Here is a 16,723-nt window from a genome sequence, read left to right on the forward strand (position 1 = left end):
TATCTTCTTTTAATAGCAAGTGAAATCTAAAATTTTGTTTTCCCAGATGGATCTATGATATATTTGCTTAATAATATATAGTGCTGTTTCCTTGGTGTTCACTTTTAGGTTTTTGGAGCTCCTACTTGTATTTTCTTGATAGTAGGCAAAGTAAATCTAACTTTAGATTAATAGAACTTTGAAAAAATAGCATAGTAGTCAGATATTTTTATCTGAATATGAAGCTTTGGTTTGATTTGTAGAAAGAGAAATAAGTAGGAATGATTAAGATACATTACAAAAATGATTGTCTTTATGAGTCTCATAGTAGTCATCTTTATTTTATAGAGTTCACTTTTTCTCTATGTTCCAGATGATCTGTTTTCGATGCATATTAATACTTGAATATTTTTCTTTAGCCCACACAATGGAAAAGCCAAACTAAAGAAAATAAAGTTGGGACTTTCCCTCATGAGTCTACATATGGTGTTGGCAACTTCAATGCTTTTAAATCAACTGCCAAGAATTTTACTCCATCAACAACTTCAGTGAAAGAGGTATGTCATTTAAAATTATTCCTGAGGAATGCAACATATCTTAATCATGATAATTCAATTAACTGAGCAAAGGGCATAGATACATTAAATGAGTACATTTAAATGAGATATTTCAGTGTTTTCAGAATACTTGATTCAAAAACTTAGCTCTTGCTAATGCTAATCATTTTTGCACTTTAAGAATAATTTAAGTATTTTTACTTATTTAATTTTTAAAAGGTTTTATTTATTTATTCATGAGAGGCAGAGACACAGGCAGAGGGAGAAGCAGACTCCATGCAGGGGAGCCTGATGTGGGACTCAATCCCAGGACTCCAGGATCATGCCCTGGGCTGAAGGCAGGCATTAAACCACTGAGCCATCCAGGGATCGCCAATTTAAGTATTTTTAAACAAAATCCCCAAGTATCTTAAAATGTAGAGAAACTAATAGAAATACCTAGTTACCAATCAGCTATAAGTAAAAATTTTTAAGAAAAGAATGATGACAATTGCAATTTTGCCATATGTGATAGAGTTACACTATGCTCTAAGATTGAACCTTGACTAAAAAAGGAGGATTTGTATTATATAATCTTCCTTTGGGGATGATTAGTGTTAACACTCAAGGGGCCAGAGAGGAGGAGAAGAGGAAGAATGCATATTATTATTTTATGGACTTTGGCTGCTTTTGGTAGCTTAAGTATTTTTTTTTTGTCATTTGACCAAGTTTCTGAAGCTTCTAGATCAGGGAGTTCCATGATGAGTTCAGGGTCAAAGGCATTTGTTTCTATGTTGCTACACTGGAAATTGCTCTGTGTATTGTATTGGAACATCATAGCCCCTCATTTTACTGGTTTTTAGTAATAGAAATTTAGAACTGGGATGAAAGGACCAGCATTCTCAGTTGGTATTATGGCTTAGATTCCTTATAGTCTATAGACATTTATTGCCAACACTTTGGCATTATGGTAGTTTTCCATAGATAAAAATCTCTAACATGGAGTTTTAACATTGTTTTCTACTGTGTTCCACTGTCAAAACAAAATAAAAAAAAGGACTCTAGTACATATCCCCCCCACCTCCTTCCAGCCCTACCACAAACATTTTCCTTCATGAAATCCTACTTGATAAACTCTGTATCTGTGTGTATATAATTATAAAATAGATCTTATTGGAGTTATTAGGACCTTAGAACTCTATGGGACACAGTTTTAAAAACCACTCCAATATGTATTATAGGCATATTTAAGTAGCTTTAGAATGGATTTTACGAAATTATTTAAACTCTCAATTTAGAACAGTGGTTGTGGGATCCCTGGGTGGCGCAGCGGTTTGGCGCCTGCCTTTGGCCCAGGGAGTGATCCTGGAGACCCGGGATCGAATCCCACGTCGGGCTCCCGGTGCATGGAGCCTGCTTCTCCCTCTGCCTGTGTCTCTGCCTCTCTCTCTCTCTCTCTGTGACTATCATAAATAAATAAAAAATTAAAAAAAAAAAAAAAAAAAAAAAAGAACAGTGGTTGTTAGTAGTGCCAGACCTTAATTGTTTTATGGGATTAAAAAAAAAAAAAGAATTAAAAAAAATTCTTTTGTTTACTTATTCAGTGGGATAAACTTATACAAGTATAGAGGGAAATAGGCTTTAAAATCAATTTTGTATTGTGAATAGGGTGAAATAGGAAGTTGTAGTAGTTAAACTTTATATTGATATTCTTTGTCTCTGTATTTATTACTATTTCTGAATTTTTTCTTAGTGTAATCGCTCAAATTCCTCTTCACCTGTTGACAAACTTAATCAGCAGCCTCGTCTAACCAAACTGACACGTATGCGCACTGATAAGAAGAGTGAATTTTTGAAAGCGTTGAAAAGGGACAGAGTAGAAGAGGAACATGAAGATGAAAGTCATGCTGGCTCAGAGAAGGTAATTGAACTAGCAGTAACTCTTGGTTTGACATTAACATGTCATTGGAATATTTGGTCAGATATCATTCAAGACCTTTGAATAAACTTTAATCAAAATAGTCATCTCCCTGAAAGCAAGCTAGTTTACTATATGTATAAAGAAGGACTTCTTTTCTGAAGTAGATTTTTCTCGTTCTGTTGTTGCTGTGCAGAAATAATGTTTTGTTTTGTATTTTCTGTCTTGCCTGCCTTCATCCTTTTGATTTGCCTTTGTTGAATAAATGTGAAGACATAGAGTCAGAAAACTGTGGGTATTCTTCACAGCTTACTTTTATATTTTCTGAGAATATCTCCTAAATTTAATGACTATAATATTTATGTATTATCTGGAATCTATTAAAGTTTTCAACAGATGTAATCTCTAACTCCTTTTTCTTTTTTAACTTCCTACAAATCAGGATGATGATTCATTTAACTTGCATAACAGCAATAGTACTCATCAAGAAAGGGATATAAACCGAAATTTTGATGAAAATGAAATTCCACAGGAGAATGGCAATGCCTCAGTAATTTCCCAGCAGATCATTCGGTCTTCAACCTTCCCACAAACTGATGTTCTTTCAAGTTCACTTGAGGCAGAACACAGGTTAGTGTTCATTTTTACTTTTTTCTTAGCATTTTTTACATCCAGGGTTTTGATATTATTATAGAATTGTGACTTATTTGAAGTTTTTTTGAACTGTTTACCAAATTCCCTCCATCTTACATGTAGAGTTACATGATTTTTGATACATTCAGAGCTGTGCAACTGACATCACATTCTGATTTTACAGCATTTCTGTCCCCCCTAGAAGAAGCCCTGTGCTCATTTGCATTTAATTTCTCATTTTTCCTCTATGTCCTGGGCAATTACTAATCTACTTTCTTGATAGTTTTGCCTTTGCTGGATATAAATAGAATCATATATTGGTGTTTTATGCCTGGCTTCTTTCACTTAGCATAATGCTTTCAAGATTCATGTTGTATCTTGTGTCACTATTTTGTGTATCTTTAGTGACAAGTATGCGATATGGCTCTGTCACATTTTGTTCATCAGTTTTGTTGGGTATTGAGTTGTTTGTACTTGATGAGTATTCAGGATAATGGTACTTACTATCTGAAAATTCCTGTACACGTTTTTGTATGGACATGTTTTTGGCATTTTGGGTGTGGGTAGTTACAGGAGTGGAATTGCTGGGACATAAGCTCAACATTTTGAGACTTCAAACTATTTTCTAAAATGACTATACCATTTTACATTCTTATTAACAACATATGAAGGTTCCAGTTTCTCCATATTCTTACTTAACCACTCTAATGTTGTTTGTGTTGAGTATCTTTTCAAGTACTTGTTCGCCATTTGTATGTCTTCTGTGAAGAAATACCTATTGAAATTCTTTGTCCATTATTAAATTGTATTATTTGTCTTACTGATTGTAAGAATTCTGTATGTATTTTGAATATAGGTCCATAATCACATGATAATTTGCAGATATTTTTCCCCATTCTGAGTTTTTCACTTTTTCAGTGGTGCCTTTTGAAATGCAAAAACTTTAAATTTCGATAAAGTCATTTTATCATTTTTCCCCCTTTTATTCTGTTTTGCACATTTTGTGAATGTTCGAAGTATAGAGGTCCAAATTCATCCTTTTCCATATGGATATCCAGTTGTCTCACTATGTGATTTATTTTTTTATTGCAGGCTTTCAAGAGCACTTTATGCTTCCATTATTGCAGTTTTTAAACACTTTTTAAATAGTGAAGTCTTAAGTGATTTAGTAGTCTAAGAATTGAAGAGTATTGAAGTCTAGTGTGAACTTTTAGGTTTTTTTTTTCCTCCTATGATTCCCTAGGTAAGATAATAGCAGGTATTTTTTAAGAAATAAATGACTTACCCTTCATATGGTCTTGAAATAAACCACGTAGTTCAACATTAGTAAATGAGGCATTTATGGACTAAAGCTTAATTCCTTCTGATTTTTTTTGTCGTTTTAATTAAGCAGATTTTTATTGAAGCTTAAATTGTGGTACAGAAATATACTTCAACTGATTGAATTACCAACACCATGAAGGGAGAAATGATGGCACCAAAACTTACCTCTCTACTATGTCTACTAGTATTAGATTACTATTCAGTCTGTAATCTTCATTTTTTTTCTATTACAGATTTTATTTGAGAGAGAGCTTAAGTGATGGTGGTGGGGGTAGCAGAGGGGGAGAGAGAAGCAGACTCCCCACTGAGCAGGGAACCCATGGGGACCTTGATCCCAGGACCCTAAGATCATGATCTGAGCCAAAGGCAGACATTTAACCAACTGAGCCACCCAGGTGGCCCTGTAGTTTTCATTTTTATAGGCTTTTTCCCATACATATTTATGCAGTTTTTCAGTGTAACTACTAAAGCAATAAAATGCTGATATGTGTAGTTATATTGTCACATATCACTCTGTAATTGCCTTATGTAAATTGAGTTGTTCTTCTGTTAAAAAATTTTTACATTGTTTAGGACCAGGCTCAGTGTGGAGTGATATGTATATGTTAACAGCCTCGGTGGTTGACTTGACTTTCTGTTTAGTTTAATGCCATTTCTCCTAGAACTTTATTTAATTCTAAGACAGTGGGGATGTAAGCTATACCTACCGTAGAATAACTTTTAAAATATTTAGATTAAAGACCTCTTTAAGTCTTTGTCTTTCAGGTCCAATTCATACATTATTCTTTATCTCCATAACGGTTTTTGCTCCCCTTTACCAAATGATGTCCTGCCCTTTTTAAATGTAGCTGTAACTATTATATATGAGAATACAGGCATTTGTTTTAATTTTGTAATCTTCCTATACTAACTTGAACTTCTTTTTGCCTAAAATAATTTATTGGGTGGGTGATAAATGTGAATGTTCATTTGCTGAGAGTTAAACTAGATTAATTTGAGCTAACTTAACTAGGTAATATCTATAAATTTACTTATTCGGGCAAACTGTATTTTGTTTCTATGCATTTAGTATGAATGGATCAGTAACCATACTTTTTATTCCCACCCAAAGGGTAGAATTCCCTTTTACTTCATGCTGTAGTTACTGACTTGTAACTCTGATCGTAGGCCAAGTAATGGCTGCAGTGTCATACAGTGCAGAAAATGGTAAACACTAATTCCTTTTTAAAAAGATAGGCAGAGGTAGACATTTTGGTATTTCCCCCCCATTATTCTAGTAGACCATCTTATATATCTCATTTGGAGCTACGGTTCTGTAGTATGAATATAATTCATGAAACTTGTTTACCTATTAATTTGGGATCTCTCCCTGTACTTTTGTTTGTTTTTTTACAAATAATGCTGCTGTGAGGCACCTGGGTGCCTCAGTTGGTTCAGTGTCTGACTCTTGATTTTGGCTTAGGTCATGATCTCAGGATTGTGAGGTCAAGCTCCTTGAGTTTTGTGCTTAGCATGGAGTTTCCTTGAAATTGTCTCTCCCTCTGCCCCTCTCCGTGCTTGTGTGCGCGCTCTCTCTCTCTCTCTCTCTCTCTCTCTCAGATATATAAAATCTTAAAAAAAAAACCCAGATAGTTCTGGTGTGAACATCCTTGTATTTATATATCCTTAAACATATGTATAAATGTGTATAAAACAGACTACTAGGAATGAAGTTAAATGGTCAAATGGCACACGTAATTAAAATAATCAGATTTTACTTGAAGATGTTTTTCCAGTTCCCAGTCTCACCAATAGTCATTTAAATATTTTTAGTCTGACAGTTAAGTCCTGTGCAGAGAAAAGAAATTATACAAACCCAGATGTTCTAATGATTATAGTAAAAGAGGAATTACCTTTTAAAAGGAGATACAGGGTATCCCTGGGTGGCTCAGCAGTTTAGCGCCTGCCTTTGGCCCAGGCCATGATCCTGGGGACCCAGGATCAAGTCCCATGTCGGGCTCCCTGCGTGGAGCCTGCTTCTCCCTCTGCCTGTGTCTCTGCCTCTCTCTCTTTTTCTGTGTCTCCCATGAATAAATGAATAAAATCTTTAAAAAAAAAATTAAAGGAGGGACGCCTGAATGGCTCAGCAGTTGAGCGTCTGCCTTCAGCTCAGGGTGTGACTCCGGGGTCCCGGGATCAAGTTCCGCATCAGGCTCCTCATAGGGAGCCTGCTTCTCTCCCTGCCTGTGTCTCTGCCACTCTCTCACTCATGAATCAATAAATGAAATCTTAAAAAAATAAAATAAAGGAGATACAGCATAGGCAATAAAAGAATAAAGATAAATTTTTTACCTGTAGAAACTGTGTTAAGACTGTAGTAAAAGTTGAAACTTAATGGTAAAGTTGGAACTTAGTATCTTTTTTGTTTTTGTATTTGCCTGCAGTATTTTGTAGCAAAAGGAAGTTGAGCCACACAGTTACATAGAAAATACTCACTCCAGTACCTATAATGAATGATTTAACTTTATTAGTTCTTCATCTGCAGACATAGTAATGTAGAAAGCATTTTGGTGTTTTCTTGCTTGATTCATGAAGATGCGGGGAAGAGAGATTTGCCATTCTATACCTCAACAGAGTGTGATCTTCTTCAGGTGACTACTAATGGGAGAAAATGGAGAGAATAGGAATTCAGAACTAAGCCACATAGAGCAAGAAGAGAAGTTCCAAAATTGGGATAAACTCTAGGGGGTTGGTAGGGAACCCATAGTGCATAACGAGATTAACAGTGATGACTACCTGAATGAATATTTCACTTTGTACGTCATCGTCCTTTTTATTTTTTTTTGAAGTCCTTATATTATTTTGTGGAAATGTTGTACATGCTAAAAAAGATCTCAAGTCAATAAAAAAGGAAGTAAATGTGCTACTACTTTGGAAGCATTTTAACTTAAATTTCTTAGTTTGAGTTTTTTCTGCTTGGTGTATAGTGTATGTTTAGAAGTATTCCACAGAAACACATTAATATATATTTTGAGGTAACAAAGTTAATGGCTTCTTTCAGATTATGAGTTTTATTTCTCTGAAAATGGTGGAGTGATACTTCTTTTCCATGGCTTCAAATTTCCATAAACTTTATGTGCATATTAAGTATTTACATTGGTTGAATTTAACAAATCAGGCGTCAGTGATAAAGTTCTCAGGGATAACAATTCTTAGTTCGTATGTGTAAACTAAAATACAAAATGAAAAATACGAAACATATACAAAAAACACGTTATTATTAGTTTTCTTGTCAAGTTTCAATATTTCATCACGATAGTGAGGATAGTTTGAATGTTAAGGGTGGGGAGTAGGTAAGCATCAAATGAGTGCCAGAGAAATTCAAGGGAGTTTGGGATAGATCTCATGGCTTGAGTACCAGTCAGAAAGAGTAATTCAGAGCTAAATTAAATCTTTAAAGATGAGACAATAATAGGACAGGAAGGGGATGTGAAAGGATATTTAGGGTTGAATACATACTTAAGGGGCAGTGAGTGAAGTATCTTGAAGGAGTGTGTAGTCCTTACTGGAATTAGAGATAACATTGAAAAGGCAGGGCCTTGGAGATCTTTGCAAACTCCTTGATTGCTTCAGATGAAGAATTAGCTCAGGGAAGTGAAGGAATTTGCCTTTGGCTTATATACCTATTTGTGATAGAATAGGAATTGGGACCCAAGTACTCTGCTTCTAAATCTATACTTTTTCTAATGTAAGAAATTTGAATTTGTGGTCATGAAGTTAAGGAGTTTATTCTTTAGGAATTGGGAAGCCATTAGAAACACTTAGCAGAGGCTAGTTATTGTGAAAGTATAAGATGTAAGGGTGATAGTCAAAGTGTAAGATGTAATTGGTGTAATAGTTTGAGGGAATGAGGAGAAACACTAACAAAAAAGGAAAGGCGTAGATCACTGTCACAGTATATTCCTAACTGTAGGGCAAAGCATTTGTTTTGAAAGCTCTTCCAGAAACAGTTAATAGTTACACCTTCTGGAGGGAAGGGGGAAGGTGAGATTGGACATTTATACTAACTTGGAAAGAGAAGACTAGAATTCTGTTTGCTTCTTTGCCATCAAGTAAGCAAGTTATTTTACCTGATCTTGATTATGTGTAAAATATGGGTGTTACGTTAAATCAGTGCTCAGATTCTCTGAGCACTGATACTGAGATTATTTGAAAAGGTACAAGACCCTTGTGGCTGGTTCAAGTTAAGAGATGAGTTAGGTATAAATAGAGTAACAAAATATTAAAAAACCAACATGGACCAATACAGTACATGTGGCTATGTAAGAAACTTTGAAATAGTTGAGTCAGATGCATCAGCTGTGGCTGGTTTTCATATTTGCCTGACTGGAGAAAAGTCATTGGCTCCCTGTTACTTATTTTTTTAAAGCTCACTGTGCCTTAGATGGAAATATTCTTTTTAAAAATTGGAAGGAGGGCAGCCCCAGTGGCACAGTGGTTTAGCGCAACCTGCAGCCAGGGGTGTGATCCTGGGGACCCGGGATCGAGACCCACATCGGGCTCCTTGTATGGAGCCTGCTTTTCCCTCTGCCTGTGTCTCTCTCTTTCTCTGTGTATCTCTATGAATAAATAAATAAAATCTTTAAAAAATAATAAATAAAAATTGGAAGGAAAAGAGAATAACCATATTAATTATTTTACTTAGATCTCTTCATCGGAAGAGCTTTTAAAAAAGTGGTCTGCTACTGTAGAACATAGTGCCCCTTTCACATTGAAATATATGTTGAGGTTGATGATTGGCATGTACGTAAGAGGTGATACCAACTATAAAATGCAAGGTAGGGGTAAGATAGCTCAACTTTTTCTTTCCAAAGTAAAAAAAACTTAATGAGTAGCTAAGAATATGGTAGATTGTGGTGATATTAAAAAAAAAGAAGAAGAAGAAATACTGCTTTTACTTTCTGTATAAGAATTTAGCAGTTTTTGTTTTATTTTTAAGTTTCTGGGCTAGAGACCCTTTCCTAAATTTCCAGCCTAGAGAACCTCTGAGGACAAAGTTAAAACAGTCGCACACAGTTCATTCTGATCTTCCTAACAGTTTATTGGGCTTTAATTTTACCTGTTCATTTTAAAAAAGATTGAAAGCGTATAGTAAGTTCTTTTTTATGTGTTTTGAGGACTTTATAATGGATCTGGATGGTGTTTTCTTACAGTGTAAATGGAATTATTCTACTTGGGTGAAGCTATAAATTAACCTGTTTTCCTGACTCCTTTTCAGATTGTTAAAGGAGATGGGCTGGCAAGAAGACAGTGAGAATGATGAAACATGTGCTCCCTTAACTGAGGATGAAATGAGAGAATTCCAAGTTATTAGTGAACAGGTGAGAAGACCTGGATCATAAAAATTCACTTTAAATTGCCTTTCCTTAATCAGAATGACATACTATACTAAGCATTTTTTAAGAGAAGAGAGATTTTATACCTTTCTATTTAGGAGTTTATTAGACATCACAGTATAGGTCAGAATTGAATTTGTTTTAAATTGCATTTGTCTACATTGCTTAGAAATTAGTATAAAATGTCTATGATTTGTCATGTCCAGCCTTTTTTTTTTTTTTTAATAGTATGGGGATAAGTAAAAAGCACCACTGTCTTCACCCTTTCCTTGCATAAGAATATTTTGTGTTCTGAATCCTCTTGTTTTTTGTCTCCATAGTTTCTTTTTTGAAAGAGTGTTAGGAAATGTTTGATAGAATTGCTGAAATAAAAAAAATTTTAAATGTGAAAAAAAATGAAATTGCTAGGTCATATGGTCGTGTTTAACTTTTTGAGGAACCACCATACTGTTTTTCCACAGTACCCGTACCATTTTACATTCTCATCAGTTGTGCTCAGGAATTGATTGATTGAGAATTGCTATCCTAATGGTTGCTAAGTAGGTATTTGATTATGGTTTTGATTTGCTCTTCAGTATTAGTTAATTAAATAGGTGTTTGAGCATTTTTCTTGAACTTGCCATTTGTATATCCTCTTTGGAGAAAGTTTATTCAAGTACTTGGCCCATTTTTTAATCAGGTGTTGAATTGTGGTACTTCTATATATATTGTGGCTCTTAACTCCTACATGAATTACAGTATTTTCTCACATTTGGTAGGTTGCCTTTTTACTCTTTTGATTGTATTCTTTGATGCATAAAAGCTTTAAGTTTTGGATCCAACTTAACTATTTTTTTCCTTAGTTCCTACTCCTATTATTGTCATATTCCAGAAATCATTGCCAAACTTCAATGTCGTGAAGCTTTTGCCCTATGTTTTCTTCTCTGTTCTCTAGTTTTGGTTCTTAGGTTTAAGTGTTTGATCCATTTTGAGTTAGTTTTTGTTTGTGTTGTAAGGACTTACCTTCATTTTTTTGGGTTATATCTCTGAAAACTTTGTCAAAAATAATTTGAGTATGAAGTTGCTCCTTGAAGAACACAGGTTTCAATTGCATGAGTCTACTTAGATGCAGATTTTTTTTTTTTTTTGCGATACTCTACATATATTTTTCTCTTACGATTATCTTAACATTTTCTTTTCTTTTTTTTTTTTTTTTTACCCTTATTGTAAGAATACTGTATAGCATACAATCTTTTTGTTATCTATAGGGCTTCCTAGTTAACAGTAGACTCTCAGCAGTTAAGTTTTGGAGGAGTCAGAAGTAATACATGGATTTTCTACTCCACTGGGTGGGAGAGGGCAGGTTGGTGCCCTTAATCCTTGGGTTGTTCAAGGATCAACCATATATGTAAGGGTTTATTTTGGTTTTCTAATCCATTGGTCTTTTCTGTTTTGTTTTTTAAACCAGTACCACATTGTCTTGATGACTCCAACTCTGAAAGAAGTTTAGAAATCAGGAAGCATGGAACTTCCAACTTACTTGTTTTTAAAGATTATTTTGGCTGTTTGGAATCCCTTGAGAATTCAAATTGAATATGAATTTCAGGATGGGCTTTTCTATTTCTGCAGCAGATAGCTTTGGGATTTTGATAGGGGTTATACATTTTTAATCTAGATTAAATATAGATTATAGGTTGCGGGATCCCTGGGCGGCGCAGCGGTTTGGCGCCTGCCTTTGGCCCAGGGCGCGATCCTGGAGACCTGGGATCGAATCCCACATCAGGCTCCCAGTGCATGGAGCCTGCTTCTCCCTCTGCCTGTGTCTCTGCCTCTCTCTCTCTCTCTCTCTCTCTCTCTCTCTCTCTCTCTCTCTGTGACTATCATAAATAAATAAAAATAAGAATAAAATTAAAAAAAAAGATTATAGGTTGCATTTTAATCTATAGATTGCTTTGGATGTAACATTCTCATCCTAGTAAAAAGTCTTTTAATCTAGGAGTGTGGACTCTTTTACATTTATTGGTGCTTTGAAAATTTTTTCAGCAATGATTTGTAGTTTGCATTGAAGGAATTTTTGGCCTCTTTTGGTTAAGTTATTTCTTATAATGTGCATATTTACCATATTTGTTCTCAGTTTTTATGTGGAATCTTTAGGGTGTTCTACATATACGGTCATGTCATCTTTGAACAGATAATTTTACTTCTTTTCCAATTTCGTATTGCCTTCCCAGTTTAAAGTTTTTATTCAGAAGTTATTTTTTTAAATATCTGTTTATTCATGAGAAACAGGGAGAGGCCGAGACATAGGCAGAGGGAGAAGCAGTCTTCTCACAAGTAGCCCAATGTGGGACTTGATCCAGGGACTCCAGGATCCCGTCCTGGGCCAAAGGCAGGCGCTAAATCGCTGAGCCACCCAGGTGTCCCTTGAAAAGTTTTTAGTTATTTTTCATAACAGGATTGTAAAGCTGATAGGTAATAGTTACAAGGATTTTTTGTCTTGTTTATTGTACTGTATATTTTACATAAAAACATTGACTTTATGTATACAGTTGGATGAGTTTTGACAGATGACAGATGCATTATGCCCCTTAGCATTCAGTTCTTTTACTTTCAGCTCCAGTCCCTGGCAGACATTTATTTGTTTTCTGTCACCATAATTAGCCTCTGGAATGTTTTAGTAATTGAACCAAGCACTGTATAGTCTTAGATTTGGCTGCTTTCATGTTTTTTGAAACTCACCCATGTTTGGTGAGTAATAGTCCATTTTATGGATTTACCAGTTTGTGGATCTGTTTAAACAGTTCGTTCTGAATGTGGAGAAAGCCGTCAAGAGAAAGCCACCCCGTACAATTACCATAAGGTAGTAGTTCAAGGAACAAAATACTGTCCGATCAATATAGTTGGCTTTCAACTTTGTGATAACTGGGGCAGGTGGATAAAATCCTACTGAGTAATATAAAAATTTTGTGCATTCTGTATGTTGGAAAGCAATGGTATGTAAGTATAATGTCGAATTTTTTCTAAACAAATGATAAGGACATTGATATGTTCATATTAATGGTGACATATCATTTGGCATAGACACCTGAAAATTATTAGGGCTTGAGATTTATATATGTATATATAAATATATATATTCTTTTATATATATATATAAAAGAATTTATATTTTATCTGATAACAGAAGAATCTGATTTCAAACTCCCTTTTTAAAATTTCACCCAAGATACTATGGACTTTTACATAAATGAGCCCCTGTCATAGAGTGACATTTTGAGCGGGTAGATGGATTCCCATATAAAGCAGAATGTGATGGTTTTCATAATATTTAAGATGAAGGCAGGAGAGAGAGCCAGTGTGCTGGGTATTTGTTTTAAGGGGTGTGAAACAATTGTTTGTACATAAGTACAGGTGTAGTCTAAAGTGTACGTTGGAAGACCAAAATCAGAATGATTACTTGGGAAATATATTGTAATAATTAGAGGAAGGATAAATGAGGGCCTAAAGTAGAGAAATGGTAGTAAAAAATAGTCTTGATGAAACTAAAATCTGAAATAGAATCAGCAGGATTTTGAAATTTTTCAACCTATGTACTGATAATTGTATCATAACAAAAGAGGAATACAGGAGGAGCTGGTTCTTAGGAGGCTTTTAAAAAACTTGCTAATAAGTTAGATGTTTGTGGGGACAATGCAGACATTTAGAGAAAACAGAGAAAAGATTTAGTTTTTTTTTTTTAAAGATCTTACTTATGGGACGCCTGGATGTCTCAGTGGTTAAGCCTCTGCCTTTGGCTCAGGGCATAACCCTAGAGTCCTGGGATCAGGTCCCACATCAGGCTCCCTGCATGGAACCTGCTTCTCCCTCTGCCTGTCTCTGCCTCTGTCTCTGTGTCTCATGAATAAATAAATAAAATCTTTAAAAAAAAAAAGACAAGATCTTATTTATTAGTGCACACGAGTGGGAGAGGGACAAGCAGATTCCTTGCTGAGTGCAGAACCCTACATGGAGCTCCATCCCCAGGACCTCTGAGATTATGACCTGAGCCCGAGTCAGATTCTTAACTGACTGAGCCACCCAGGCATCCCTCTCCCCCCTTTTTAAAATCAAAGTTTTTCAGCTGATATCTTTCCACAGCTTTGTGGCATTGATGATAACGATTTGAAAAGCAAGGGTAGAAACTTTGGAGGATGGTAAAGGTGTACCTTTAAAAAAGGACCAAGGTGTATTTGTAATCATCACAGTGGCTGAGAACACGAGGGGATACATATGTGGGCCATGTTTTTTCTCAGTAAAGCTAATATGAGGTCATTTGTTCAAAGTGAGGGGGAGGTTAGCTTAAACTTAGTATTTAGGTAGAAAGAAAATCTGTGGAAAATAGAGAAGTAGGGCAAAAAGAAATTGAGGGCTAAGACTCTAGACTTATTTCTTGTTTGTTAAGATCTGTAACAAAATAAACTGTGATTTAAGTGGCTCTTTTCCTTTGCATCCTAACCTAATGCTCAGGATTTAGCGATTTAAAAAAAAACCTTTCTAAAATGTGAAACTTCTAGACAGATCCAAATAATATTATATTGTTGAATTTGGTCTTACAGAAGGTCGTATTTAGAGATTTTTGGTATAAATTACAGTCTCCTTTTTCATAAATATAATTCAAAAGACAAGTGTTATTAGAGAGTGTATGTTACCATTATTAATTTATCTTAATTTTGTGTCTTTAAATAATTGTTTCTAATTTGGATCAATCATACCCCCTTCCCCTATTTGTGATCTTTGGACTCTGTTCTTATTTATTTTACCATACTAACCCCTTTCGTTCTGATATCTCTCGTTTTCAAAAATAGAAGACCCCCCCCCCCCCCCCCCCCACCCCGTGTTGGAATCTCTGTGGTTAAGCCTTTAAAGGGCTCTATTTGATTTTGTTATTTTGTGTACCTTACTTGAATACTTACCTTCTGGAATAGTTTGTATTCTACTTATTCTGCAAAGTGGGAATAAAGCAGTTTCCGGAGTGTGTTATAATAGCCCAGTTTGGTCAGAATAATAAAATAACAGCCAAAGCTTAATGGCTGGTGATTATATTCTGGTTAGCATCTGAAGGTGTTTAGTATTTAGTGCAACTTTCAATTAAGGAGATGAAAATTTGGATAGGATTATTTAGTATCTTAACAAGTGATAACAGTTACGTCCACACCTACCCTGTCTTGATTGACAACCTGCTCTTTCCACTACAGTAGTAACACATTAATTTTATTCACTTTTTGCTTTGGTTGATGTTAATTATAGTTTTCTAAAAGGTAAGGATTTATTCCTAGGAAATAATTTGTTAGAACTGTTGGCTCAATTACCTGTATTTAACTAGTTTTCTGGAAATGATATCATCTGGAATTTTCAGCATAGAATATAATTTTATTAATGTATTCATGGTTACATTGAATTACTATAGTATTCTTAATTTATAAGTAACCCCTGGAGGATAGGTTATATATTTAATTTACTTATTTTTGATCTTTTAGTTACAGAAGAATGGTCTGAGGAAAAATGGTATTTTGAAAAATGGCCTGATCTGTGACTTCAAGTTTGGACCCTGGAAAAACAGCACTTTCAAACCCACTATTGAGAATGATGACACAGAGACAAGTAGCAGTGACACATCAGATGATGACGATGTGTGAAGGATTTCCTAACAGCTTTAGAAATTTTAGTGTGATACATCTCTCATACAGTTTGGGGTGAATTGTAAAAATGAAGAACTATAATTTATGTAGTAAAATACCCCATTAGAAGATGATTTTTTTGAGGGACTTCACTATGAAGAAAACCAAGAATGTTGTGTTGGGCTGTGTTGAACATTATTTCTTTGTAAATGAATGTTGTAGAAATGAGGACTTTGGTTGATCCAACATTGACTTTCTTCATCACTGCAGCATTTCTCTGACTAGCAATGTGACGATGTAACAAATGAGATTTTCTCATTTAATAATAAAAAATTGTGTAATGTTTTGCAAAGCTTCTGTCTTAAAATGTCCAGGTCTTAAGAAAAAAGGCAGCTTACACTGTTTTGCTTGCAGAGTCATATCTTTTTCGTACAATGGAAATCCTCAAGTCCACTTTGTGCCCCCCTGCCCCCAAAAGGACAATGTAGCATGTTGGCTAAAACTGGAGCAAAGTGCACTAAAACATTAATTTCCTGAACTCAAGTGTTGTACTAGTCACCTTTTAAAACATAAATTGCTCTTTAGCCATTTGTTCGGTTAACGTTACAGGAAAGACTTGACACACTTTCTTCCAAATTTTAAGAGGCGATTTTCAAGAACTTTATTTGGGTATGTTGTCAGACCAGGACTTTCAGAGTTGATGGAAGAGTCTTGTGGGAAAACTTATTTTGATAAATTATTACACATGCAGAAAAACTGATCACACTGACTGGATCTGTCCACACATGGAAAATAAACTGGATTTTCAGAATATTGTTGTTCTCTCTAGTGTTCAAGGTTTTGGTCTCTAAACACAATGTGCTTCATTTACTTATTAAAACAAAGTTATACCTTCTTTATTAAAGATAGTGATTAGTTTAGAAAAAAGTTATGGAAAATAGCCTTTTATTATCAAATGTTTAAGTTTATTAAATCAATGAATGTTAAACGTCACTTTATTTTCATTTGCATATCTTTAAAGTCATTTCTATTTCATTGACTGGAAGAGTAATTTGGCTCTGTATATTTATATTTCAGTTTTTCTAGTTTTGTGTTCCTGCATTTGCTTATAGCTTCTCTCATCCCATTTCTATCCATGTTTAAATATATGCTGATTGTAAAGAGTATAATCTCAGAGCAAAATGTAGGTTTTAGGTTAGATTAAGCTAATCCACATTTTTTTTTTGTTTTGTTTTAAATTGTATTTTCTCAGAACGTTGCAGTGTTTTTGCTATTTCTACCTCAGGATCCTGCTCAAACTCCCCAGCTTTTCAAGAGAAGCCA

At 34.8% G+C, this 16,723-nt stretch overlaps 1 protein-coding gene across 6 annotated transcripts in view; it reads left to right on the plus strand.

Annotated features, from left to right (window-relative positions):
* The window catches only part of GPBP1 (GC-rich promoter binding protein 1), a 72,729-nt gene extending 56,518 nt beyond the window's left edge, over positions 1-16,211 (plus strand). For all 6 annotated transcript variants that reach the window (XM_049102834.1, XM_025448388.3, XM_035713548.2 and 3 more), the window contains 5 exons: positions 399-536; positions 2,269-2,436; positions 2,876-3,063; positions 9,647-9,749; positions 15,260-16,211. In XM_049102834.1, the coding sequence (XP_048958791.1) occupies positions 399-536; positions 2,269-2,436; positions 2,876-3,063; positions 9,647-9,749; positions 15,260-15,418 (756 nt within the window). In that variant the 3' untranslated portion in view covers positions 15,419-16,211. The remainder of the gene's footprint in view (positions 1-398; positions 537-2,268; positions 2,437-2,875; positions 3,064-9,646; positions 9,750-15,259) is intronic.
* Positions 16,212-16,723: the final 512 nt, after the last annotated feature.

Source organism: Canis lupus, chromosome 2 (genome assembly GCF_003254725.2).
Source record: "Canis lupus dingo isolate Sandy chromosome 2, ASM325472v2, whole genome shotgun sequence".
In the NCBI taxonomy this organism is placed as follows: Eukaryota; Metazoa; Chordata; class Mammalia; order Carnivora; family Canidae; genus Canis; species Canis lupus.